This window comes from Mobula birostris, chromosome 4, assembly GCF_030028105.1.
Source record: "Mobula birostris isolate sMobBir1 chromosome 4, sMobBir1.hap1, whole genome shotgun sequence".
Classification (NCBI taxonomy): domain Eukaryota; kingdom Metazoa; phylum Chordata; class Chondrichthyes; order Myliobatiformes; family Myliobatidae; genus Mobula; species Mobula birostris.
In genome coordinates this window covers 20847781-20875271 of record NC_092373.1, presented here as the reverse complement: position 1 = coordinate 20875271, position 27491 = coordinate 20847781, and the positions used below count along the sequence as shown (strand labels likewise).

At 42.2% G+C, this 27491-nt stretch overlaps 1 protein-coding gene across 1 annotated transcript in view; it reads right to left on the bottom strand.

The window, feature by feature from the left end:
* LOC140196203 (helicase-like transcription factor) overlaps positions 1–27491 on the bottom strand; it is a 74650-nt gene that overhangs the window by 21952 nt on the left and 25207 nt on the right. Inside the window, 9 exon segments of the mRNA XM_072255000.1 lie at positions 1853–1991; positions 5992–6135; positions 6230–6375; positions 11521–11625; positions 14058–14114; positions 14365–14444; positions 17406–17499; positions 18318–18405; positions 25346–25429. Of these exon segments, the coding sequence (XP_072111101.1) occupies positions 1853–1991; positions 5992–6135; positions 6230–6375; positions 11521–11625; positions 14058–14114; positions 14365–14444; positions 17406–17499; positions 18318–18405; positions 25346–25429 (937 nt within the window).

Below are 27491 nucleotides of genomic sequence, written 5' to 3'. Positions count from 1 at the left end.
ACGGTATTCTGTATTCAAAGCTGCTTTGAAAATAATAGAACAGAAAACACTATAGTACAATATAGACCCTTCAGCCCACACTATTGTGCTGACCTTTTAACCCATTCTAAGGTCAATCTGACCCTTCCCTCCTACGTAGCCCTCCATCTTTATTTCATCCATGTGCCCACTTAAGAGTTTCTTAAATGCTCCGAATGTACCTGCCTTTCCCACCACCCCAGACAGGGCATGTTATGCAGATCTCGGTTTATTGTACAGGAACCCTGACTAGTTGAAAGACTCTGCACAGAATTAATGCCATACCACTAATGGAATCAGGGAATAGATAAAGGAAGTGGAGCAGCCAGGGCTTCCAAAAAATTCTGCCGAATATTCGGGCACTGAATTAGAATCAGAATGAGGTTTATTATCACTGACAAAATTTGTTGTTTTGTGGCAGCAGTACAATGCAATACATAAACACTTACTCCAAATTAACATAAAAAATACATATTTTTTAAATTTAGTGCAAGAAGCGAGCAAAGTAGTGAGGTTGTGTTCATGGACTGTTCAGAAATATGATAGATAGCAGAGGGGAAGAAGTTGTTCCTAAAATATCGAATGCATGTCTTTAGGCATTTGTGCCTCCCATCTGATGGTGGCAATGAGAAGAGGGCATATCCTGGACGATGAGGTCCTTCACGATGGGTACTGCCTTCTTGAGGCACCGCCCTTTAAATACGTCCTCAAGATCTGGCAGAATGCTCAGGCTCAGTACTATGTTGAAGCTGAGCTCTCCAACAGGCTTCAAATACATGATCAAATTTAACATTTCAGAGGAGAGGTGTGTTGAGAGGTTCACAATGTGGTTTCATCATCAGGCAATGAATTGATACTCTGAAATCAAATAAAACTGAAATCTCCTAACATCTGGGCCCAACTTTACAAGGGTTGCACGGACTTGATGAGATGAGTGGCCGCCTCCTCAGTCATAATCACTCTGTATGTTATATTCAGATGGCAGGTTATTCAATCAGTTTTTCATGGGAATCTACGATATGACAGAATTGGCAAAGTAAATTTGATGCACGTAACTTTTACCAGCCGTAACATTTACTACCAGGTAAGAAAGTTAGTGAGAAAGGTTGAGGGAAGAGGCAATTAAAGTATTCTTTGTCTTGATTGTTATCCACCTTGTCTATAGATGGCAGTGCACCAAGCAGACCTCCTGTACATGGAGTTCTCATTACCCCCATTGCAGAAATGTTGAGTTCGTTTCTAGGCAAATGAACATAACCTTCTCAGAGACATTTAAGAATGGGCCTTTCACCTATTTTTAAATCAGCCAATGATCCAAAAGCTGCAGTGGTCTCTGTATAGAATATGAGATCTTTAGGAACTAGGTCAAGCATCACAACCTTAATATGTCAGAATAACCAATAGAGATGAGTCAAGCAGAATATTTACCAGGAACAGCATGTTAGAATATTTAATTTAATATTTTAAAAACCAAACGTTAATTTTCAGTGCCAGAAAGGATGCCCGTCTATTGTCAAGACTTGTTGCACCATTAAACACTTAGTTACAATCAGAAAGGATGAGTGAGAACCTTTACTAATAAATTTGATGTGCATCAAAAAAGTACAGTGATTTTTGCACTGCAATTTTATGGCATGTACTTGGCATGATGCAAGTGTGCAACCTTGAACACCAGGGCACCTTGGGCTTCTACTTTATTATCTACATAATTAACTGCACAGAGGGGCCACAGAAGTTTCTGCTTAATAGTGGAGAGCACGTGATAGCAAGATCACCATTACAGCTCCAAGTCCACTCCGAAGTCCTTTCCATGGTACATGTCCCCCGACTCTACCTGTTAACACCCATCTTCTCTCAGCCTTTAGAGTGAGTGCTGCTTTAGTCTGCTGAGCATTTGGGTTTCGGATGGTATGGCCCTCATCCAGTACCACACGGAGCCAGTTCACCTTGTGCAATGGGCTGGCACTTCCACTCTGTCAGAGTAAATTAACAGTAATTACTACAAAGAAAAAAAAAATCACCACTGCTTGTTTACTGTTCTTGGATGGAGCACCATTTATCTATTAAATAGCTTCAGCACAGCCATACAATATAGTAATTAATTCACAATGTTCAAAATAAACTAAAAACTCCAACTTTAGGACACAAGGTAATTGTCTCAGAAATCTTTTTACTATCAATATGAAATACACAAAAATATTCTGCATATTACCCCGGGCATAAATACCATGAAAACCAGCTTTTTGTAGCAGCAGCAAAATACACTGCAAAAGAAACTCAGGGTTGCATATGGTGACATATACGTACTTTGATAATAAATTTACTTTGAACTATGAAAGCCAAGTTTTCTTAGCATTCTGAACCTCTTACTGAAGAATGTAACATCATTTTAAAACACCTCAGTCTCTGGTTTCAACTTCTGCAGCCTATTATTCAATCTTTGAAGTATCTCTTTAAACCTCACTTTTAATTAGTTTAAATCTGTATCCTGGGGCTATTAGCATAACATAATCTCATGTAATGGCCTAGATTTTAGTGTGAATGACAAAGCAATGGCACCCCTCTCACTGAAGAAAGTTACCCACAGAGATACAGCTGAAGTCAAGTTTATTGTCAAGGGTATTCTTATCCCAAGTATAAATGCTATGAAAATCAGCTCTCAGCAGCAGCAGCACAGTCCATGACAAACATAAACTCCATATCTTAAATTAACACTCAGTTTTGTGCTGATGATGTCATTTCCCTCCCCCCATCATCAATTGGCATGCATCAGATTTTGCTATTTCATTCACATAAAAAATATTTCTGCTTCTCTCACAGTTCCCAACCTGCTGTCTATGAACCCTAGGTTAACAGTAGGAATCCATGGCATAAAAAAGGTTGGGAACCCTGACAGAGCCATTTGTATGATGTGCCCAATTACACATTATACAGATGCACTACATAATAATCTGAACAAAAACTGCGATCTAACGATTTTGTGTAAAGATTTAAAACTATGCTGACAGAAGAAAATTTTCATCCCAACCCTCTTAATTTTCACCCCTGTGACTGAGGCAGAGTACAATGGGAAGCTACTTCTATTACAGCACTCCTACATTATTAATTCTGCAGAAAAATTGCATTTATCCCTGCTCATCATCTTAACCCAAATGGGATTTATCAAAACATGCCTCAGCAGTTTACAAGAGCTCATTTCCTATTCCTTTTACAAGATCAGGTAATAATATCCTGGAGCTTCCTGCTATTATATCAGTGAAGTTCCATTTGCTATTATAAGCCTGTGAGGTGACGACAGGTGCAACAGTTGACGTGTGAACCCTGGTCTGCGTTTAGCATTACAACTGGATCAAGATGAACAAAGCTGAACAGAATTGCCCTCTCCATTTCCGAGACTAGATAATAACCTCTTAAGTTACACTCACAAAATGCTGTAGGAACTCAGCATGTCAGGCAGCATCTGTGGAGGGAAAAAAAATCTTCATCAGACTGATGTCCTGATGAAGGGTCTCAGCCCAAAGCATCAACTGCTTATTTCCCTCCACCAATGTTGCCAGAATCGCTGAATTCCTCTGGGTGAGTGGGGGAGGGGTGTCTCTCTCTCTCTCTCGCTCTCCCAAGAATCTCTTGCGTCGATAATAACCACTCATCTTCTCCAGCAACGGAGCTGCCTACCTCTACCTCCACCTCCAATGTTACTGAAATTCATTCATAGTATCCGCCCCTTCCTTAAACATCATCTATGCTCGACTTTTCCAGTCCCATCTCCTATTTTCATTGGGTACACGGATACCTTTGTCTCATCTTGCAACTTCAGAATATGCACTGTTATCTGGCACATGCCAGCCTTGACTGGTGCTCTTAAATTAAGAACTAGCCCTAGTGCTCCCTTCATGCTGCCCCTCCACTGGACTAATGCTCCCTGAAATACCAGATACTAGAACATGCCAGATAACAGCAACCTTTTAGTGTAACTACATTGTAAAACTCAGATAATCTGTTGTCTGGCAATCCCCATATGGCTCATCTGATTATGTATCTCCCACTCGTTTTTAACTCTTTGGGTTCCATTTCCTACACTTCTATTAAATCCTCCGTGGCCCCATTCCCCACACTCCCTCCATTTCCACCAGCTCTTGATCCCCTTGAAAAATTTATTACAATTTTGTGCAAAATGAGTAAAAGAAAAGAAAATCAAGGAAGAGTTGAGAGTACAAAAATAAGTAACATCTAATTTTCCAAAAAATTCTGCTTGTCCAGCACCACTAAAATCTCAGTGATACTGGATTAACTGTACTTTAATGTGGTGTTGCCTCCCAACTCCTATTCTTCTTTGCATTACTTTTTTTTTTATTGTACTTAGAATAATTGGTCATGCCTGCATTGTACTCCTGCCATAGAGCAACAAGTTTCACGACATATGTCAGTGACAATGAACCTGATTTTGACTCCTCTATTTGTAAATGTTTGATTTCTTCTGTAAACACCATTTATTCATCTCAACTCTGTAACCTTATCCAGTCGTACAGTTTCTCACTCTGAAACCTCTGCTACACCACTATCTTTCACTCCACTGCGGTGAGACACACCTTTGAGTCCTAGAATTCTATATCTCTCTATAAACCTCATAAAAGGCCACTGTTTTCAAAGTCATAAGTTTTGCTTTCTTTCATTACCTTGTACCTCTAGGAAATGCACTGGGGTAAATTCCCAGGATAAAAGGTGCTACATACACTCAGTGGCCACTTTATTAGGTACACTGCTCATTAATGCAAATATCCTCATGTGGCTTCAACTCAATGCATACAAGCATGCAGACATGGTCAAGAGATTCAGTTGTTGTTCAGACCAAACAACAGAACGGGGAAGAAATGTGATCTAAGTTACTCTGACTGTGGAATGATTGTTGGTGCCAGTCGGGGTAGCTTGTGTATTTCAAAAACTGCTGATCTCCTAGGATTGTCATGCATAACAATCCATAGGGCTCACACAGAATTATGCAAAAAACAAAACACATCCAGTCAGTAGTGAGAGCAGTAAGCGTAAAGGAGTTGGGTGCTTACTGTTCTGGTTAACAACAGATGGTGCATTCCGGGTCATATTACGATCGAGGAACGTGTTTGTAGACCGGATATTGAACTTTTTACTGTTGGACTTCGGCCATATTCCACCGAGATACAATACTGGGTGGCACGGGAGGTCATTCCTGCCTGTGGCCATCGAACTTGCAGCTCCTTCCGTGGAAGGTCAGACACCCTGAGCCAATAGACTGGTCCTGGACTTATTTTCCATCTGGCATAGTTTGCATTTTGTTGTTTGCCTGTTTGTGGATTTTGTATTGCTAGATTTATGCTCTATTCTTGGTTGGTGCAGCTGTAACGAAACCCAATTTCCCTCGGGATCAATAAAGTATATATATCTATCTATCTATCTAGTAGTTCTGTGTGCGAAAATACCTTTTTAATGAAAGAGATCATAGCAAAAATGGGCAGACTGCTTCAAACTGACAGGAAGGCAACAGTATCTCAAATAACCACGCATTACAATAGTGGTGTGAAGAAGAGCATCTCTGAACACACTACACATCGAATCTCGAAATGGGGTACAGCAGCAAATGGCCACGAACATGCACTCAGTGTTACCTAATAAAGTGGTCACTAGGTACAAGTGCAAACAAGTTATTACATCTGAGGACAAGACTATGAATTCAATGAGAGGACATTCCAGATTCCAGCCAGCTTTTACTGAATCATAAAAAAGGAATCACACATAAGGAACCCATTCAGTCCATCCTGACTGTCTATAAAAGTAACCCAGCTGGTCTCTGTCCTTTATCCTACTCGTAAAGCTCTGCAGGTTCGTGCGTTGGGAAGGATTAGTTCAGTTCAACATGTGTTTCAAGTATTTCATTCAGCTTTCACAGGTGCAAAACTTGTGCATTCTCAAACTGGAACTCAGCTAGTCAACACATACCCCATAATCAACTGTTAGCGTGTTGTAGGTTGTCAGTACCACATCTTGTTCTGCGAGGAACGCTGCAACCTTATTTCGCTCAGAACCGTAATAAAGGTACAAGTTCAGTTTCACATCAGGACACATATGTCGGTCAAACTGATCCTGAAAGAAAGATTCAAGTTATTCCTATCAGTTCAACCATGCACTTTAGAATAATAGAAGGCAACATTGTCGAAAAAGACCCACAAGTACTCACAATCCAGTTACCAAGCACAGAGAGTGGACACACGATCAGGGTTGATTTAGCCTTGGTGCCAAATGCTGATTTAGCCTTGGTACCAAGTGCTGATTTAGCCTTGGTGCCAAATGCTGACTTAATGCTGGTCTGGACACTGGCACAACCTGAAGGAAAACAAATTGCAACAATGATTCCACACACCTCATTCTTGCGCAAATTTCCATTGCACTAACTCAGCTCAGGCACTGTGCATAAAAAGTTTTAAAGTCAAATACGGTCCTATAAAATGAATACGGGTTTGCTGCAGATTCACATGAATGAAAAAAAAAATGGAGGGCTATGTGAGAAACAAGTGCTAGATTGATTTTTAGATAGGTTGAACAGCCTATACTGTTCTATGTTTAATGCCACCTGCAAGATCACTTACAATGGACAACTGCACCTTCAGCTGCTAAGAACCCAAACTCTGGAATTCCAGCTCCGTCTCCTCTTCTTTGTAACAATGGCTAAATCTTAACCTTTTATCCAAGTTTTGACCTGCTGTTGTCAAATGGTGTTGGGTACAGTTCATTACATTCCTGTTAAGTGCAAATGGGATTTTGCAGAGGCCATCTACTTTAATTCCACTTCCCATTCTGACATGTCCGTCCACGACCTCCTCTACAGTCACAATGAAGCCATCTTTGGGTTGGAGAAGCAACGCTTCATATTCCGTCTGGATAATCTGCAATCTGATGGCATGAACATTGATTTTTCCAACTTTGTGTAATTTCTCCTCCCCTTCCCCTTCTTTCTCTTTCCATTCCCCATTCTGGCTCCCCTCTTACCCTTCTCTTCTTCTCACATGCCCATCACTTCCCTCTGGTGGAAACCCCTGCCTCCCTTTCTTCCATGGTCCACTCTCCTCTCCTGTCAAATTCTTTTTTCTTCAGCCCTTTACCTATCACTTCCCAGCTTCTCACTTCATGTCCCCTCTCCCAACCACCCATCTTACCCCTCACCTGGTTTCACTTACCACCAGCCAGCCTATACTCCTTTCCCACTCTCCTTTTCTGACTTCTTCCCCCTTCCTTTCAACCCGCAACATAAACTGTTTATTCCCCTCCATAGATGCTGCCTGACCTGCTGAGTTCCTCCAATATTTTGCGTGTGTGACACTCCTATTAATGCATTGAAGGCACTAATCCAATTAGAGTTGGTAAAAATTGTTCAAGGCGGCAGCAGATATCATAAACCTTATGTTAATTTAATTTCCTTCTCCCGACCAATAACACTTACTCTCCTGGGGTGCCACAGTAGCACAGCGGTTAGCTTAACACTTTACAGCATTAGCTGTAAGATTAGGGTTCAATTCCCACTGCTGCCTGTAAGGAGTTTACACATTCACCCCATAAGCACATGGGTTTCCTCCAGGTGCTCCAGTTTCCTTCCACAGTCCAAAGTTCAGAGTGTTTCTGAACAAAAAGAATTTCACAATGTATATTGTATACATTTCTCTGACACTAAACACACTCATTGATTGAAACCTATTGAATATATTGTCAAAGAACATAAATGTCACAATATATAACCCTGAGATTCATTTTCTTGCAGGCATACACAATAAATCCATACAATTTATGTAGGTCAAATACGATGGCAGAATATAGTATTAATGGCAAGACTCTTGGCAGTGTGGAGGATCAGAGGGATCTTGGGGTCCGAGTCCATAGGACACTCAAAGCTACTATGCAGGTTGACTCTGTGGTTAAGAAGGCATACGGAGCATTGGCCTCCATCATTTGTGGGATTGAGTTTAAGAGCCGAGAGGTAATGTTACAGCTACATAGGACCCTGGTCAGACCCCACTTGGAGTACTGTGCTCAGTTCTGGTTGCCTCACTACAGGAAGGACATGGAAACCATAGAAAGGGTGCAGAGGAGATTTACAAGGATGTTGCCTGGATTGGGGAACATGCCTTCTGAGGAGAGGTTGAGTGAACTCGGCCTTTTCTCCTTGGAGCGACGGAGGATGAGAGGTGACCTGATAGAGGTGTACAAGGTAATGAGAGGCATTGATTGTGTGGATATTCAGAGGCTTTTTCCCAGGGCTGAAATGGCTAACACGAGAAGGCACAGTTTTAAGATGCTTGGAAGTAGGTACAGAGCAGATGTCAGGGGTAAGTTGTTTTTTTTTAAAAACGCAGAGAGTGGTGAGTGCATGGAATGGGCTGCTGGTGGCAGTGGTGGAGGCGGAAATGATAACGTCTTTTAAGAGACTCCTGGATGGCTACATGGAGCTTAGGAAAATGGAGGGCTATGGGTAAAGCCTAGGTAGTTCTAAGGTAGGGACATGTTTGGCACAACTTTGTGGGCCGAAGGGCCTGTATTGTGCTGTAGGTTTTCTACGTTTCTAATAATAATCATAACAGAATTAATGAAACACTGCACCAATTTGGGTGTTCAACCAGTGTGCAAAAAGACAACAAACTGGGCAAATACAAAAAGAAAGTAGCAATAATAATAAATAAATAAGCAATAAATATTGAGAACATGAGTTGAAGAATCCTAGAAAGCAAGTCCTTTGGTTCTGGGAACATTTCAATGATGGGGCAAATGAAGCTAAGTGAATTTATCCCCTTCGGTTCACCAGCCTGATGGTTGAGGGGTAATAACTGTTCCTGAACCTGGTGGTGTGAATTCTGAGGCTTTTGTCCCTTCTTTCTGATGGCAGCAACGAAAAGGCGTACAAGTTAGGGACAGTAAGTTGTGGGCATGTTATGTTGACATCGGAAACATGGCGATACTTGCAGGCTGCCCCCAGCACGTCGCAGACTGTGTTGCTTATGGACGCAAACAATGCATTTCACAGTATGTGTTTATGTAGACATGACAAAAATAGCAAATCTTTGATATCTGCTCCCTCATCGCTTATTTTAAACATTTAGCTTGAACCTGCAACCTGCTCAGTCTCCTAGGGTACAGCAGACAATCCTTTGCAACTCCAGAGGCCCAGGTTCAAATCTAACCTCAGGCAGTGTCTGTGTGGAGTTTGTATGTTCTCCCTGTGACCATGTAGGTTTCTCCTGAGAGCTCCAGGACACTCCAGTACTCAAAGGTTAACTGCTTACAATAAATTACCCCCTCTGTTTAAGCAACTTACTTACTGACCTTTACACTGCTAGTGTTTAAGGCAGTAATGAAGGTCCATACAGTCACACACAGACATAGAAAGATTCTTCATTGCTGTTTCTGTAACAGAGTTGTTAGCTCCATCCCTGGAGCTGAACCCCCAAACCTGGAGAAGCAGTGGACCACTCAGTCTGGCCTCTACCTTTTGACCAGTTTGGCGTGGGTGACCCTACCAAAAGCCAAAGCATAAAGCCCTGACTCCAGCCAACATAGCTCTCTGGGTCATCAAGGCATGCAAGCCACCAAACCCTACGACAAATCTGTGGTCCTCTTGGAGGCCGTTTAGGTACGTATCAAACAGAATCAAAAGGGAGTTGACAAGAGTGTGTGAGAAAGAGAATAATATGCAGGGGTAAAGACAGGAGGTACAAGACTATGAGATTGCTCCACTGGGAGCTAGCATGGATACAATGGGCCAAATGGCCTGTTTCCCTGTCATTATAAGAACAAGATATTTAGTCCTGGTGTTACAGCGTTTGCGATCTGTTCCTCCATATGAAACATCCCTCATGAAATATTAAGTTACAGCATTTGCTCATGCTTCACTAGCACCACCTAAAGGCAATAAAATTAATGCAGATTAATTTCCTCAGTCATGTTGAAACTAGACTTTTACTCCAACGATAAAAGAACATTAAATGAAGCAACAAAGGTTAAGAGGTGGAAATACTTGAAGCAGAATTGAACAGAACTGGAGAGCTAGACAAAGATCAGGGTGTGGAAGTTATCGGCTGGATGGTATGGCATCAAGGGTGGCAATATGAACTTGTGAAAATAAAACCAGGTAGATACCTGAAAAAAAATATTACTGGCTCATGGGGGAAAAGTTCTGCTTCTGGTTTAAGTAGGTGCTGGTGAAGCACAGTAATGACTTGCTGGCAGCAAACACAACTATTAACTACTTTATTTTCACTCTTTATCTCGAAAACGATCACTGCATTCAATAGCCAGCAACTTCCCTCTCGGAGTTGAGCTTTTGAACTGCGTGTGCGACCTGGCATTTTTGCAGTGTGAACCGAAATCCTGAAGATGCAAGATGTGTACCAGTGGGGCTCAGACCTAAGAACAGGGAACGAACTAATGTTTGCTGCTGGAACGGGCTTGGAGGCAACTCAGTGGCAGAACTGAGGCGAGGAGAGTCGAGGGTGTTCAGCTCACTACTCGTGAGGTTTGCCCATCTCTCCGCTGAACAGAGGCTGTGGCCTGCAACTAACGAGCTCCTGGATCAATTGTGACCGACTTCTTGGCTGTGGACTCACTTTCATGAACTTCAGTTCTGAATATTATTTGCTTACTTTTATTGCTTGCATGATATTTTTTTGCACATTGGGTGTTTTACAGTTTTTTTTAAAATGGGTTCTATTGGGTTTCTTTGTTTTGTGACTGCCTGTAAGGAGACAAATCTCAAGGTTGTATAAAGTATATAGAATATGTGCTTAATTTGAATTTTGAAAAAGCAGGGCTGTGAGACAGACTGAATAGCTCTTTAGGAGACATAGGCATGAGCACAAGGGGGTGAATGTGAAGTTGTCAGGGAACAAGGGAAGGCAAACTTGTGTATTATGGGACAAGAAAAATATAAAGAACTCCATCGGTCAGGAGCAAATGGGAAAGAAGGAACTAACAGCGGAAGGTCAGTGCCAAGGGTTTTGATTTGAACAGGGGAGGATGTAGGGAACACAATAAGACAGGAACGAAGAAGGCAAAAAGAAAGCATAGGGCTACTCATTGTGTCATAATGGTTCCAATCTCTAGATAAATGACAGAACAGCATCACAAACTGCATCACTGTTCAGGTCTAGGAGCTGCATTAACCGGCAGCACCAGTTCTTCTGGCATACACATGAAGGACTGTCATTTGGCCAATGGTGAGATGAAGATTCAACACTTCGAGGCAAAGGGGAGAATGAAGGATTGTGAACACACTGCACTTCACAAACCAACATTCAGCAAGTATTCCACACATTTGGACAAGGTGTGGAGCAAACAAGGAGAGTGTTCAGTTCTGGGCCAAATGGCCTGCTCCTAATTTCAAAGCCCCTGCGTAAGAACAGCACATTACAAACACAGTCAGAACATGGAGCTATAAGATAGGAAGAGTCAATTAAGATAACTTTGCCCACACAAGTGAAGTGTTACCTTTTTTCATCTTCTTTGAAGTGGAACTTGAGCTGCCAAGTGCTGCAGCAAAATCAATATCCTCCATGAAGCCACACTTGAAGCCTGATTCGTCTTCAGTAACTCCTGTCATGAGAGATTTCATCAAATTTTCAATGTACAATGGGAGAGCCACTTCAAAAAGACGACATAAATTATTTCCTCCTTCTTCATAATTAGTCCTCTTGTAAAAAGATTGTATCTACAAGGAAATATGATCACACATTGCAGAGAAAGCAAAGTAACGACAATCAAATCTAATCTGTATGTAGTATTAATAGAATTGGAACATTTTAAAAAGAATCAATGAACTGGATGTGTGTTATTTATGTAGGATATTTTCTATAGTGGAGGTGTCTAGGACCAGAGGGCATAGCTTCAGAATGCAAAAACGTCCTTTTAGAACAGAAATGAGGTGGTTCTTGATTAGTAAGGGCGTCAAAGGTTACGGGGAGAAGGCAAAAGAATGGGGTTGAGAGGGATAGTGCTTCAGACGTTGTGGAACAGCGGAACAGACTCAAAGGGCCGAATGGACCAATTCTGCTTCCATGTCATATGCTTCCACCACAGTCTGGTTCCTATTCTATCTATAATAGGCATTGTGCAGCATGCAACAGCTGCTGGCAGTAGCCCAACACCAAGACAGCATGGGTTAACAATAGAGACTGCCACTGCCTCACAGTGGCTTGGAATAGTTCAAGGGATCAGCTTTATTTGTCACATGTACATCAAAACATACAGTGAAATGCGTCGTCTGCATCAAATCAATGACGATTGTGCTGGGCAGCCTGCTACTGTCGCCAGGCCTCCAGCACTAACATAGCATGCCCATAACTCATTAACCCTAACCACTGGCCTGTCGAACGAGGGAGAAAATTGAAGCACACAGAGGAAATCCACATGTTCATGGGGAGAACATACAACCTTCTTACAGATAGTGGCTGGAACCAAACCCCAATCTTAGAGTCAACGCTGTGTTATGCTAACCGCTCGCTATTGACCATTGAGAACCTCCCTCTATAATTCCATATCATTTTGTGACACAGGAAGCCAATCAGTCCATTAAATTTATGCTTGGTTGCCAAATAATACCATTCCCTCAATGTCTATTCTCCCCACATTCCCATCATCACTCCCCAGATCCTACACACCAGGGACAATTAACAGCAGCCAATTACCCTGCTAACCGCATGTCTTTGGGATGTGGGAGGAAACTAGAGCACTTGGTTGTCTTCTTCACCCAGAGAGCAGCAAGTACCCAGAGGTCTCCACTGGACAGAGTGGTGGAAGCAGAGTTGCTGACGGTATTTACAAAGTGTTCAGAACGGTGGAGCCCTGAGGACTGTGGTAGAACAAAGGGATCTGGGAATACAGATCCATAATTCATTGAAAGTGGCATCATAGATCGATAGGCTCGTAAAGAAAGTTATTGGCACATTGGCCTTCATAAATCAAAGTATTATATACAGGAGTCCTGCTGAAGGATTGCGGCCCGAAACGTGACTGTACTCTTTTCCACAGATGCTGCCTGTCCTGCTGAGTTCCTCCAACATTTTGTGTGTGTTTATTGAGTACAGGAGATAGGATGTTATGCTGAAGTTGTATAAGACTTTGGTGAGGCCTATTTGGTGTATTATGTGCAGTTTTGGTCACCTACCCAAGGGAAAGAATACAAAGAAAATTTACAAGGATGCCGCCAGAAGCATCTGAGTTACAAGGAAAAATTGAAGAGGTTAGAACTGTATTCCTTGGAACACAGAAGATTGAGGGGAGATTTAATAGAGGTATACAAAATTATGAAGGGTACAGGTAGAGTAAATACAAGCAGGCATTTTCCATTGAGGTTGGGTGGGACTACAACCAGAGGTTATGGGCTAAGGGTGAAAGGTAAAAAGTTTAAGGGGAATGTGAGGGGAAACTTCTTCACTCGGAGGGCTGAGTGTGAAACGAGCTGCCACTGCAAGTGGTGCATGTGAGCTCATGGGAGGTAGGTGGATGGTAGGGCTATGGTCCTGGTGCAGGTCGATGGGAGTAGATAGTTTAGATGGTCCGGCATTGGCTAGATGGGCCAAAGGGACTGTTTCTGTGCTGTACTTTTCTATGACTAGGACAATACTTATGAATATAAGGTTATAGTCCAAGTTACGGGATTAATACAAAGAAGTGGCGTGGATTAGGTGGGCCAGTTGGCTTGTTTCCATGCTGTATGACATGCAGCAGAAACCCACGCAGAAACATGAAAACTCCACATGGAAAACAAGCAGAACGTGAAAACTCCACACGGAAAACAAGGAGAACCTGAAAACTCCAAATAGAAACAAAAAGAACGTAAAAATTCCACACAGAAAACAGTGGAGGTCAGCACTGGTGCTGTGAGGGAGCAGCTACTGCCGGCTTACTGCTGAACCACATAGATAGATCAACTCTGACTGGAGATTTGTTGGCACATTTTGGACTTTGCCAACAAATAAACAAGAGACAAGCATCCTCCTTTCACTGGACTTCTTGTAATGGCCTACCTTTCCTCTCACTGCTTGTAGATTTCCATTCCGTTTCCTTAATTGTCACAACTTTCACTGCAAAGGAACAAGAATCATATCAGCTTTTAAGATGTCCCTGCATTTAAACAGCAACTTCAGCATCACAGCATCCACCTTCCCAACATTAAAGACAATATAGTATCTGTGTGTGAAGAACACAGGAAGCAGAAAGCAGCTCTTTACAAACAGAAGGCCAAAAAAAATGAGCAGATTTATGCTTTGGGTGTTTGTTGAATGACAGGGATTGAGGTTATTGATGAGGTCTTTTAATGAAACATGCATTTGCCTTTTTTTGATGTAGTCGGGTACTCTTCATCCTTCTCAGAGTTGCTGCCGCAAGTGTACTTAATTTTCTCCTTTTTTCTCCTATATAGAAAGATGAAAGACAGATTTTAAAATATAAAAGCAGAAAAAAAAATTCAAAAGCTTCAAGTCAAAATTCATCGTCATCATTATGTGCCGTATCACGTTGTTTGACGTAGGCGATCATTGTCTATGACCACGACTGTGCCTGGCAAATTCTACAGAAGCGGTTTGCCCATTGCCGCCTTCTGGGCAGCGTCTTTTCGAGACAGGTGACCCCAGCCATTATCAATATTCTTCAGAGATTGTCTGCCTGGTGTTGGTGGTCGCATAGCCAGGACTTGTGATTATACACCAGTTGCTTGTACAACCTGCTCCCATGGCTTCGCATGATCCTTATCCTTATTTGAGAGGGGTGGGGGGGTTTGGGGTGAGGGTTAAGCAGGTACTACCTGCAGGCTAGCAGAGGGCAGGAGCGCCTTACACTTCCTTTGGTAGAGACATATTTCCACCCCGCCACCCAAAATCAAAATTAAGCTGTGCACTTATATAGCCCCTTCTGATCTTAGTATATCCCAAAGCACCTGAGAGTTTCAAAGGTAATGTCAATGTGTAGACACCATGTGTCCTAAGCAAGACAATGTTTGCCTACAATAAAACTTCACAAATGACAATGAAAACATGAATGAATTGACTATTTGGCTGAGGGAGAAACGCTGATCAGGATGCTGGAAATATTCCTCGGTACAGCAACACAACTAGCAGAGCAGATGCCTCAAAGATCCAGCGACCTGGGTTCCATCCTGCCTTTGGAGGCTTACTGTGTGGAGTTTGCTCAGTCTTCCCAAGATTACATGGGTTTCCTCCCATGTATCCCAAAGATGAGTGAGTTGGTAGGTTTATTGTCCACTGTAAATTGCCTCCTGGGGATGGGGGGGGGGGGGGGGGGTGGAGATACGTCTCTACCAAAGGAGGTGTAAGGCACTCTTCCCTCTGCTCGCCTGTAGAATCTGCTTAGACCGCCAGTCAGTTACATGAAGCCATGGGAGCAGGTAATAGAAGGTTGTATGAGCAACTGGTGCACATCACAAGTCCTAGTTATGCGATCACTGATGCCAGGCAGGCAATCTCTAAAGCATATTGATAATGACTGGGGTCACCCATTTTGTAAAGAAGGCTGCAATGGCAAACTGCTTCCGTAGAAACATTTTCAAAGGGCAAACATGGTCATGGATAGACTATGACTGCCTATGTCATACAACACAGCACATAATGTTGATGATAAAATTGCCTCCAGTGTGCAGTTGAAGAGTAGAATCTGCAGGGAGCTAATGAGAATGTACGAAGAATTTTAAAAACGTTTCAAGTAGCATTAATGTAATGGATGCTAGGTGGGCAGTATTGTCTCAGTGGGCTGAAGGGCCCTTCCATACTGAATCTTTATCTCTTCATGACAGAGTCTTCTCGGAATTACATATGACTGAGAGGATGAGACCTTCTATGAAAAGTGCATAGCCAGCACCTTTTTCCCTGGTCAGCAATGTCCAATTCCAGAGGTGATTTGTTTAAAGTTAGTGAGGAAAGTTTAGGGGAGATGTCAGAGTTATGTTTTTTTTAAATTACACACACACACACACAGAATGGTGGGTACGTGGATTGCACTGTTACCGACGGTGGCATAGGCTGATACAATAGGGACATTTAATAGACTCATAGATAGGCACATGGATGTAAGAAAAATTGAGGATTGGGCTGCGGAGGAGGGGGTTAAGATTGATCGTGGAGTAGGTTTATACAGGTTGCAATAATATTTTGGGTGAAGGGGCCCGGACTGTGCTATACCATTCTATGTTAACATCTCATCTGGATAAGCACTGAACAGATTAAATGCTCTAGTTAACATCTCATGTAACAGAACTGATGGATTAAATGAAGGTGTTCGCAGCGGTGTGAGAATCCAGGGCAGGACCACAGCCTAAAGATATGGAGTACTCCACGTAAGACTGAGATGAAGAGAAATTTCTTCTTCCAAAGCTTGGTAAAGCCTATGGAATTCTCTACCACCGAAAACAGTGAAGGTTGGAGGGATCCTCTGCAGGTACTCGCCTAGATCTTACACTCAAGTCTCTGAAATTACATGGGAGATCAAGGCTCAGAGCTAAGTGCTGTTAGTGAATCCTAGATCAGTAGGTCCTGTTTATGAAGCACCATTTGATGCAGAGTATTCTAGAAACGCAAGATTGGAGGCTGAAGTCAGAAAACTTAGCAAGTTTAGAGTGCCCAAGGTTTATTTACATTTGTATTTATTAAAACATAGCTTGCCTCATTTGAATTTCAGGATTCTGGATTGTTGCTTCCAAAACATGGAAAATTATCAGCAACACATCTTCAAACTTTATTTTTCATACACACTGAAGACAAAATTCTCCTAGTGACTGAGAGCTTCTGTAGAACTGCATGACATCAAGCACCTCTGTGGGGATTAGCTAGTTTTACCTTTTTGTGTGTACAGTGGCCAAACCAAATGGAAATGAAAACAATTGCCACAGCTGGCAACCTTACGGATTTGTTATACTTGCATAATATGCCCTTATTCCAATAGTGATCGCTCCAAAAGGATATATATTTTGTCCTTTATTAGCAATGAGCAAACAGAAAAGATGAAACTTAAGCGTACCCAAACGCAAGCTAAGCACGATTGAGCATTCAACAAAAGATACAACCTCCGTTGACCCCCTGCAACTTAAAAAGCATGAAGATGTAACTTATTCCCTTTACTTTTACCACACCCCCACTCATGTGACTAGTTACCATATTAAGTGCAGAACGCAGATAGGGGATGGATGCACTGCTCCTACAGTGTGCATCTGCACATACACGTGTCCGTGTGCGTATGCATCCGTGCATGTATTCAGGGCAGTCCAGATGAATGATTTTAAATTATGCAGATTAACAACTTTAATGGACAGGAATGGCTCATAGCAAGAAGAAAAAAAAATACACGTTCACATTACAGCTCATTACCTTTTAGGTTGTGATGAAGTAAATGAGTCAAATCCTGAAGAAGAAACACTTCCTGTAGTATCGATTGTGGAGACCTTTTCCCCTTTGTCAGCACCTATAAGGCAAAAGAGAATTGCTGCTTAGCAATCCTTGGTTCTTTGAGGATGCCCACGGCAGTAAAGATGCAATCAAGTCATTTCATAGACAGACATATTCTGGCTCAATAAAAGCAAGCTTTCACAACATTTCTTCCAACTAAATAGAAGCAACTTAACAGAATGAGGTGGAGCTCTTTCGTCGCCTGTATTTCTTTAGGAGTCTTCGCCCTCCATTGATGATCCTTTGTCACATCTCCAACACTCCCCTTCTCTTGGGCACTCTCTTTGGGCCTCCCCCCCCCCCCAAAATCGACCCTCTTATCTAGATTGCCTCACAAAATCCTTTCTCACCACTCCTCCTTTCCTCTCAATACTGGCCATTCCCACTCTCCTCTCTCAGACCTGATACTGGGTCTTGGCACAAAATGCTGACAATTCCTTTCCTCCCACAGATACTGCTTGACCAAATGGGTTTCTCTAGCAGATTGTTTCAGCCTGCGCTCAGTAGCAAACTACCACATTTTGCCTGCAACGCCACCTTCCCGGCCAAGCTAAGAATGGAAGAATGCCCATTTGCGAAGGCAAGGAGTTGCCAGAGGAAATGAAGTTGTATCTATCAGCACAAAACAGCATCCAGGAGAATACTCATGTTTAAGATTAGTATAATACTACTTTCAAAACAAATATATTAAATAGCAATGCTGCAATTTTCTATGTTAAATATTCTTACAGACAATAACAAGATGTGTTCATTCTTAGAATTAAAATCAGGCATGCTAATTACACAACAGTAGCCTGCTGTTTTCTAAAATCAATCTTCATTTACTGCATTTACCAGCCTGTACTTCAGAAGCGCTGGATGGTGCCTTGTGGGGCCTTTGTGAACAGGATTTCTCCATTACTTCTCTGTGGCTGGACGATTCCTGCATTTGAGAGGATGGGAAGCCAAAGTTTATTATTTTCAATGTTTATCTGAGGGACACTAGTGAATCTGGAATTATCAGGTTAGCAGTACCATTATGATCATCCTAAAACTCTCTCTCAGTAAATGCTGCCAGATGTGTTAAGTGCTGCCTCCATTTTATGCTTCATTTCAGATTCCCAGCATCTGCAGTTTATTTTTTTCTTTTTTTTAAAATTACGATGCCTTGGATAGCTTTGATTTGAAATTCCAGATATATTTAGTGGAACTTAAATTTCCCACCTGCAGGGTGGGATTTGAACTCACATTCTGTGGATAATTCAGTCCCCAAACAGCTCCTTTATAAATACTTGCTTCAGCGAAGCTTTAAGATGATGCACAGCTTAATCTGCATGCATAATACATTTTTGACTTCAGATCTCTGTGTGACCAATCCAATCTGATCTGCAAAATGATCTGAGACTCAGGATGAAAATATCCCTTACACACCACAGAGATAGACAATTTAGCAAATAGAACTGATATCATGTATCATTTATGTCAGAATGCTGTTTCCAGATTTCCGTTTGGCATTCAGCACTATCTTCTCACAGACCTTGGTGAACAAACTTCTACTCCTCGTTCTAAACAGGTCACTGTGCAACTGGGTGTTGGACTTCCTAACTAACAGACCTCAAAGTCAGGATGAACAATTCCTCCCCATCATCCTCAACAGTGGTGCTCCCCAGGGCTGTGCACCGAACCTACTGCTGTCCACTCTGCTCACGCAAGCCTGCACGGCCAAACACCGGAGTATTCACATTGTCAAGTTCGCAGCTGACACGACACTGGCGGGGCTCAACACCAACGATGATGAGACAGTCTACAGAGAGGAGGTGGAAGAGCTGGAGGCCTGGTGCCAGACAAATAACCTCTTCCTCAGTATCAACAAGACAAAAAAATCTGTCATCAACTTCACGAACACTCGCATCACTCATTCACTCTTTACATCAGCAGCACAGCAGTAGAAACTGTAAGCAGTTTCAAACCCCTGGGAGTGCACACAAGACCATAAGATAGAGGAGCAGAATTAGGCCATTTGGCCCATCAAGTCTGCTAGGCCATTTCATCATGGCTGATCCAATTTTCCTCTCAGCCCCAGTCTCCTACTTTCTCCCTGTACACCTTCATGCCCTGACCAATCAAGAATCTATCAACTTCTGCCTTAAATGTACATAAAGACTTGGTCTCCACAGCTGCCTGTGGCAAAGAATTCCACAGATTCACCACTCTCTGGTTAAAGCAATTCCTCCGAATCTCCGTTCTAAAAGGATACCCCTCTATCCTGAAGCAGTGTCCTCTGGTCTTAAGACTCTCGCACCACAGGAAACATCCTCTCCACACCCACTCTATCAAGGCCTTTCACCATACGATAGGTTTCAATTAGGTCACCCCTCATTCTTCTGAATTTTAGTGAATACAGGCCCAAAGCCATCAAACCTTCATATGACAAGCCATTCAATCTTGGAATCATTTTCGTGAACCTCCTTTGAACACTATCAAATTTCAGCATATCCTTTCAAAGACAAGGGGCCCAAAACTGCTCACAATACTCCAAGTGAGGCCTCACCAGTGTCTTAAACAACCTCAACATTACATCCTTGCTTTTATATTCTAGTCCTCTTGAAATGAAAGCGAACATCACATTTGCTGTCCTCACCACAGACTAAACTTGCAAGTTAACCTTTAGTGAAGTCTGCACTAGGACTCCCAAGTCCGTGTGCGCCTCAATGTTTTGTATTTTCTCTCCACTTACAAGTCTACCCTTTCATTTCTTCAACCAAAGTGCATGACCATACACTTTCTAACACTGTAATCCACCTGCCATTTCTGTGCCCATTTTTCTAAACTGTCTGTCCTTCTGTAGCCTTTCTTCTTCCTCAAAACTAGATCCTCCACCTTTCTTCATAGTGTCTGCAAAGTTTGCAATAAAGTTATCAATTCCATCATCCAAATCACTGACACATAATCAGTCCCAACAGACTCCTGTGGAACACTAGTCACTGGCGGCCAACCAGAAAAGGCTCCCTTTATTTCCAAGGGACCTTGCCGTCTGCCAATCAGCCAGTGCTTTATTCATGCCAGAATCTTTTCTGTAATACCTTGGGCTCATAGGTAGTTAAGCAGCCTCATACGTGGCACCTTGTCAAAGGCCTTCTGAAAATCCAACTACACAACATCAACTGATTCTCCTTTATTTAAACTGCCTGTTATCTCTCAAAGAATTCTCTTGAGGAAACCATGCTAACTACAGCCTACTTTATCACATGCCTCCAAATACCCCAAGACCTCATCCTTAACAATCAACTCCAACATCTTCCCAACCACTGAAGTCAAACTAATTGGTCTATAGTTTCCTTTCTTCTGCCTCCCTCCTTTCTTGAAGACTGGAGTGACATTAGCAATTTTCCAGTCTTATGGAACCATTTCAGAATCTAGTGATTCCTGAAAGATCTTTACTAATGACTCCACAATCCCTGCAGCCACCTTTTTCAGAACCCTGGGGTGTACACCATTTGGTCCAGGTGACTTACTACCTTCAGACCTTTCAGTTTCTCAAGAACCTTCTCTCTAAAAATGGTAACTTCACACACTTCATAACCCTGATACCTGGAACTTCCACCATACCGCTAGTGTCTTCCACAGTGAAGACCAATAATCATTCAGCTCGTCTGCAATTCCCTTGCCCCCCCCCCCCATTACTACCTCTCCAGCATTGTTTTCCAGCATTCCAATATCCATTCTTGCCTCTCTTTTATACTATGTATCTGAAGAAACTTTTGGTATCCTCTTTAATATTATTGACTAGCTTACATCTTTAGTATTCCATCTTTACCTCAATGATTTTTTTTAGTTGTGTTGGTTTTTAAAAGTCTCCCAGTCCTCTATAACAACCCACTAATATTTGCTCTATTATATGACCTTTCCTTGGCTTTATGTTGACTTTGACTTCTCTCATCAGCCACGGTTGTGTCATCTTACCTTCCAAACTGCTTCCAGAAATTCCAGCCATTGCTGCTCTGCTGTAATCCCTCCCAGTGTTCTTTTCCAATCAATTCTGGCCAACTAACAACTTCTCATGGTCCCTGACACATTCTACACAATCAAGAAAGCTTACTAATGCCTCTACTTTCTGTGGCGGCTGAAGAGAGCTGGACTACGTACATCCATACTCACATCATTCCATAGATGTGCAGTAGAAAACATCCTAATAAGCTGCATCACTGCATGGCACGGAAACTGCACTGCTAGTCCGTGAGCCAGTAGAGTTGGTCGGTATCATCTGAGGGGAATAATGCTCATAGTGATTTTTTACAAGGTATACATCTCTAGAGTTAGAAAATATGTGATAGCATTGCACCAGTGGTTGCTTTATTACTTCAAATAAGTAATCACTTTTTTGTATATATTCCACATTAACATCAGTACAACAGAAAACGTTACCCCACCCCACAAAAGGTAAAAAACCTCATTTGGAGAGATTTCTGTAGTTTTATCAATGTCATGATATTTTCCATATTGTTGTATCAAATCAAAACAATCTTAAGCTTTTGTCATAGCATATAGAATTACAGTATAATTCAAATGTGGGGTTCCACACGGCCATAACCTAGGCCCTATTTGGTTGTAAAATGAATATATTTAATCAAAGACTGCTTTCCATACTTTCATAGCCTATTAATAATCGTAATAATTTTTCAAGTCTTCCACATTTTCATCTGAACTTTCCACACTCTCTGAGATGGATGCCTGGTTCTCACAGTCTGCCAGTCTACACATGTCAGTACACCTGAGGCCATTTGCAACACACATACATCTTGGGAGTGAACATTTTTTGGACAGTTACAGGCCAGTAGATCCAGGACGGCATCGGGTGCTGGCTGGCCTTCCATACAGTGCACCACCAACTGTTCACCTTCCTCTTCACTCTCCATCTTCCATCCTCTGCTGACAGGGCTTGGCACTTGTGGGTCCTTCTCCAAACATATACCAGCCTGGTAGTTGGCTCACTGTGCACGTTTTGTTAAGCAATCCTTGCATGGTGGGAGTTGATGACTTTCGATTTCACCTTTTTTGGCACAGAAAAGGTGATACCTGAGCTCATTGACCTTGGTGGTCGATGCTTTTGGGGCATACAAGAGAAATGTAAATGCCTCCAGTTTGCCCATCAGTTCTGGGGAGAGGTCCCATTCCTGACCCAACTCAAGAATGTGTCCTGAGTTTCCCTGTTGCTGGTCAGAAGTTTTAGGGCACTTGTCTTCCCTTTGTCTGCAAAAGCGCTTATAGTGTCACATCCTGTATATGCATGCAATCCGATGAGAGCCCTACAAACCTCTATGCCAACAGTGGCAGCAACCTTCCTGATGTCTACAAGTCTTGTACAGGTTCTAGTGCCACACTTCTGGAACAATGGGGCCTCAATCTTGTCACAAAATGCTGAAGACATGATAAAGACATCTGTGTCTTCTGAGCAGATCACTACAGATTGGTATCCCTCTCTAGTGGTATGGGCAGCATGGAGAAGTAGGTGGCCATCTGCTTCTTCTCCTTGACACTGAAGAGCTGACACCTCCTCACTGTCTTGAGATGTGATTCTGTAACATTTTTCATTCACAGTTAAATACAGAATCTTCTCCTGTAGCTTTGTTCTGTACTCCGCCTTCCTCCACTCATGGACTATGAAGCTAATGAGATTATTTTTGTTACAGACTTTGGTCAGGAAGCTCCTCCATTGCCTCACCATCTGTGTGCCTGTGATACCTTGCAACTCATGACCAGTCTCTTCACCCCATAGAGATCTTTCACTATTCTCGATAGAGTTCTCCTTGTATGTGTCGAACACAACATCTATTCTGCTACTCTGACTGCCTTCCCTCAGAGCCATACCCAGAATTGTTGTGGCAACATCTCTGAAAGTAACTTGATCACCTTTCACTCTTTGGACCAACTTTATTTCATCAACCACTGTAGCAGAGTTTCCTGGGAGTTGCTCTTCTACTGCTACATTTTTCTGCAAGGTTGTGGCTAAAGTAGCTTTATTTGTCTTTCTTAGCGATCCTTCTGGTGTGGACAGGGCCCAGAGCAATGGTCCAAGGGGATGAGAAAGGATATCCTCCATACGTAGACTGCACCCTTGTGCCTTCACTATGACGCGTCCAAGCAAAGACCTGTCTGCTTTCAAGATGATCGCCCTCTCATTTGATTTCACTTCTCTCTTCTTATACATATCACTGTATGTTTTCAGCTTGTTGGTTTTCTTTGGGTCATGGAATTTCTTTGCTGGTGGGTTTTCCTCTAGTCTCTCATCCTTGGAGGTTGCATAGCATTGCTCACCAATCTCATATGCCTTCATCAGGTCAGAGGCAATGTCCTTGGGGGCTGCCTTTGCCGTAGAGGTCCCGCTTCTCTGCAAATGGGTTGACCCATTCATGTATGAGGCTAACCACTGCTGAAACTGCTTCCTCATCTTTCAGGATTCTTAGCCGCTGTAGCTCTGCATGACAAAGCTCTGATTTGTTGCCTTGCACCATCTCCCTTAACTATCCCAGGAATGCACAGCGGTGCTCAGCTGTTATGTAGTAACACTTGATAGGTCCAGCATCCAGGCTGAACTGTGATGTGCCTCCAGGAGTCTGTGCACTCAGAAAGCTACCACCGCTGCAATGCTATCACATATTTTCTAGCACTAGGGGCGTATACCTTGCCAAAAAATCACTATTCCCCCCAGATGGTACCGGTAGCTCAAATTTGGGGTCCTGGCTCACGGACTATGTGGCAGACAGGAAGGCTCTACAATAGATATTCAATATCTTCCAGTGCATCACCTGCACCAGTCTACCGACCATCAAGGACATATATACAGAAAGGTGCCAGAAAAAGACCAGTAACATCATGAAGGATCCCACCCATCTTGCTCCTGGACTGTTTGTCGCACTCCCATCAGGAAGGAGGCTATGTGGCATACACGCCAGGACTGTCACTCTCAAAAACAGTTACTTTCCCCAAGCAGAAAGGCTGAACGACACCTCCATCCATGACCCTATCCCACCACAGCCCCATCACTACTTTATCATTTCCTGTCAGTTACCTTATGTACTATACCTAGTGTCACTTTATGTAGATACAATCAATGTCTATAAGCTATCTTACTGCGTGTATTTAAATTTATTGTGTTTTTATTATTGTGTTCTTTATCTTATTGCTTTTTAGTGCTACATCAGATCAGATAACAATTATTTCATTCTCCTTTACACTTCTGAACTGAAAATGACATTAAATAATCCTGAATCTCCTTGCTGGTTTAAAAGAAACTTTTGCTTTGCAAAATGTCTCCATGACAATCCTACCTACAGGAAACAGCAGGAAAATAGATTATTTTATGTGAACATCATTTTTACCCCCCCCGCCCCCCCCCCCCCCCCAAGTCATATCACTAAATTTACTCTACTAAAAATGTTCCAATCTACTTTGACCTTGCCTTTGGGGTTATTATCTGGAAGTTTGGATTGTTTGGGGTGGTATTGGTTTGAATGTTTGACAGGAACACTTTCAGATATGCTTAAATTTGTTCAGTCTTAAGAATAATTTGAAAAATATTTGCAACCTGTCTTTAAAAAAAGTCAGAGCATTCTTCCTAAAACTATGGAGAGGAAACAGGAAAAAAAACATTAAAATACTATTTATTAGACAATATAACAAACATGAGTGCTTTTTATTAACTTGGGGACAATACACTGAGCCATTGTAAAAATCTAGCGTGTTATTTCATCATGCTTTTACAGTTTTGTAAAATTAATTGGCCAATAAAAGGCTTAACAAAGAATTATAAAATAACACTTCGTCAGTAACAACCATTACAGCATTAATTCAATCTAATGGAATCCATCTGCTTTGAATCCTACCTCTGCAGTACATTTATCAACAGGAAGTGGTTTGCCACAGTGATGGTTTGTAAGGATCACTGCAATTGTCGACAATGTTTTTCCCTAGAAAAATAAAAGGCAGAAGCACTCTTTAGCATGAGATTTACATTTTAAATGCTAAGCGGCATTCTGTTACCATCCTTGCTGCAGTACCAAACACAGTGGATACCGGTTAATTGGGCCAACGGTTCATTAGGTCAGCCTCTTATTTGGGACATCTCTTGTAGAACAAAACCTAATCAAGAAAATAGCCCGGATTCCCTTTGTTTATTTGGGATACTATGCCACTTAAACGGGACAGAAGACTGTTGCCACATGCGCTTATGTGGCCATTAAATACTACACTGTGCTTAGAGCAAACTGTTTGCGTGTATGTGCTCAAAAAGCAGTGATTTTTGTCACTGATAGATGGCGAGAAATAAGCACTGGAACAAATTGGAACTGTTTTGCTCACTGAAGTTTCAAGCATTCAGGCTTGGTGATGCCTGGAGTGAAAATGAAACAATTTCATTACATCAGCAAGTTAGGGGCTACAAAGAATTAAGGTATTAGCAATCATTTTGAATACTATAATGAAAATGAAGATTTAGAGCATGCATTATATGAAGGCAGTCCATTAACCGCACTAGATGTCTGCACTGATTCTGTTCATTCACAGTCAATCAAAAGAACACAGCAGCATGCGCTGGATTAATTGCTCCATCCATACAGAAAATATTAGGAAATAATACAGTTTTATAGTACTGTAGTAGTATTGGTAACATTCTAGTTTGTTCTGTATTTCATTTAAATACATAATTCAGTTCTCAGTTAAATGGTAGTTTGTCATTTTTATACCTTTTTAACTATTTCCATAAAACTTTGGCAAATTGGGGCAACTGCTTAACTGTGTTAAAATGTACTGGTCCTGCTGTGTCCCAATTAACCAGAATCCACTGTATATTTAAATGCACACCAGTTTCAGCAGAGCACATTAACTTGGGATAATGACAGGAACAGCATTTTAACCTTTGCAGAAGAGATTTTCTGTTGGTGGCCCCAGGTTTAAATTTATGACAATCTTGATCCACAAATGGATGAAATCATATACCTGAGCTACAACTATCCATCACCACACCACAGTCTGGCTCCTGTCACTTTAGTAGTTCCAAAATCACTTCATCTCTCGACAATGAGAAGGCTGAAGACAAACCAAATGGACTATGAACAGCCCATGAAAGGCTACTTTAAGGAGCAAAAGAGCAATTCCAATTCAAATTAAAGATGGGATTGTATGCACGTCAGCTCTGGTGTGGTTTGCAGGTTTTACTTCCTACAAAACAAAACCCAACATGATGAATGGCTGTGATGCTCCACTCCCAGATGAGCTCAACACCTTTTATGCATGATTTGAAAGTGAAAATAAAACTACACCTGTGTGTGATCTCTGTCTCGGAGGCCGACATCAGAACACCTTTCAAGAGGGTGAAGCCTCGCAAGGCACCAGGCCCTGATGGTGTATCTGGTAAGGCTCTGAAAACTGTACCAACTAACTGGTGGAAGTATTCAAAGATATCTTCAGTCTCACACTGCTGTAGTCAGAAGTTCCCAACTGCTTCAAAAGGCTTCAATCATACCAGTGCCCAAGAAGAGCAGGGTGAGCTGCCTCAATGACTATCACCCAGTGGCTCTCACATCTACTGTGATGATGTGCTTTGAGAGGTTGGTCATGGCCAGAATCAACTCCTGCCCAAGCAAGGACCTGGAACTGCTGCAATTTGCCTTTCGCGGCAATAGGTCTACAGTGGATGAAACCTCACTGGCTCTCCTCTCTGCCTTGGATCACCTGGACAGTAGTAACACCTTCATCAGGCTGTTTATTCAGTACACCCCAGGGTTCAACACAATTATACTCTCAGTTCTAATTAATAAGCTCCAAAACCTGGGCCTCTGTACCTCCCTCTGCAACTAGATCCTTAACTTACTCACTGAGAAACCAGTCAGCACGGATTGAAATAGTATCTCCTTCTCGCTGACAATCAACACTGGCGCGCCTCAAGGACGCATGCTTAGCCAACTGCTCTGCTCTCTCTACACCCACAACAGTGTGGCTAGGCACAGCTCAAATGCCATCTATAAATTTGCA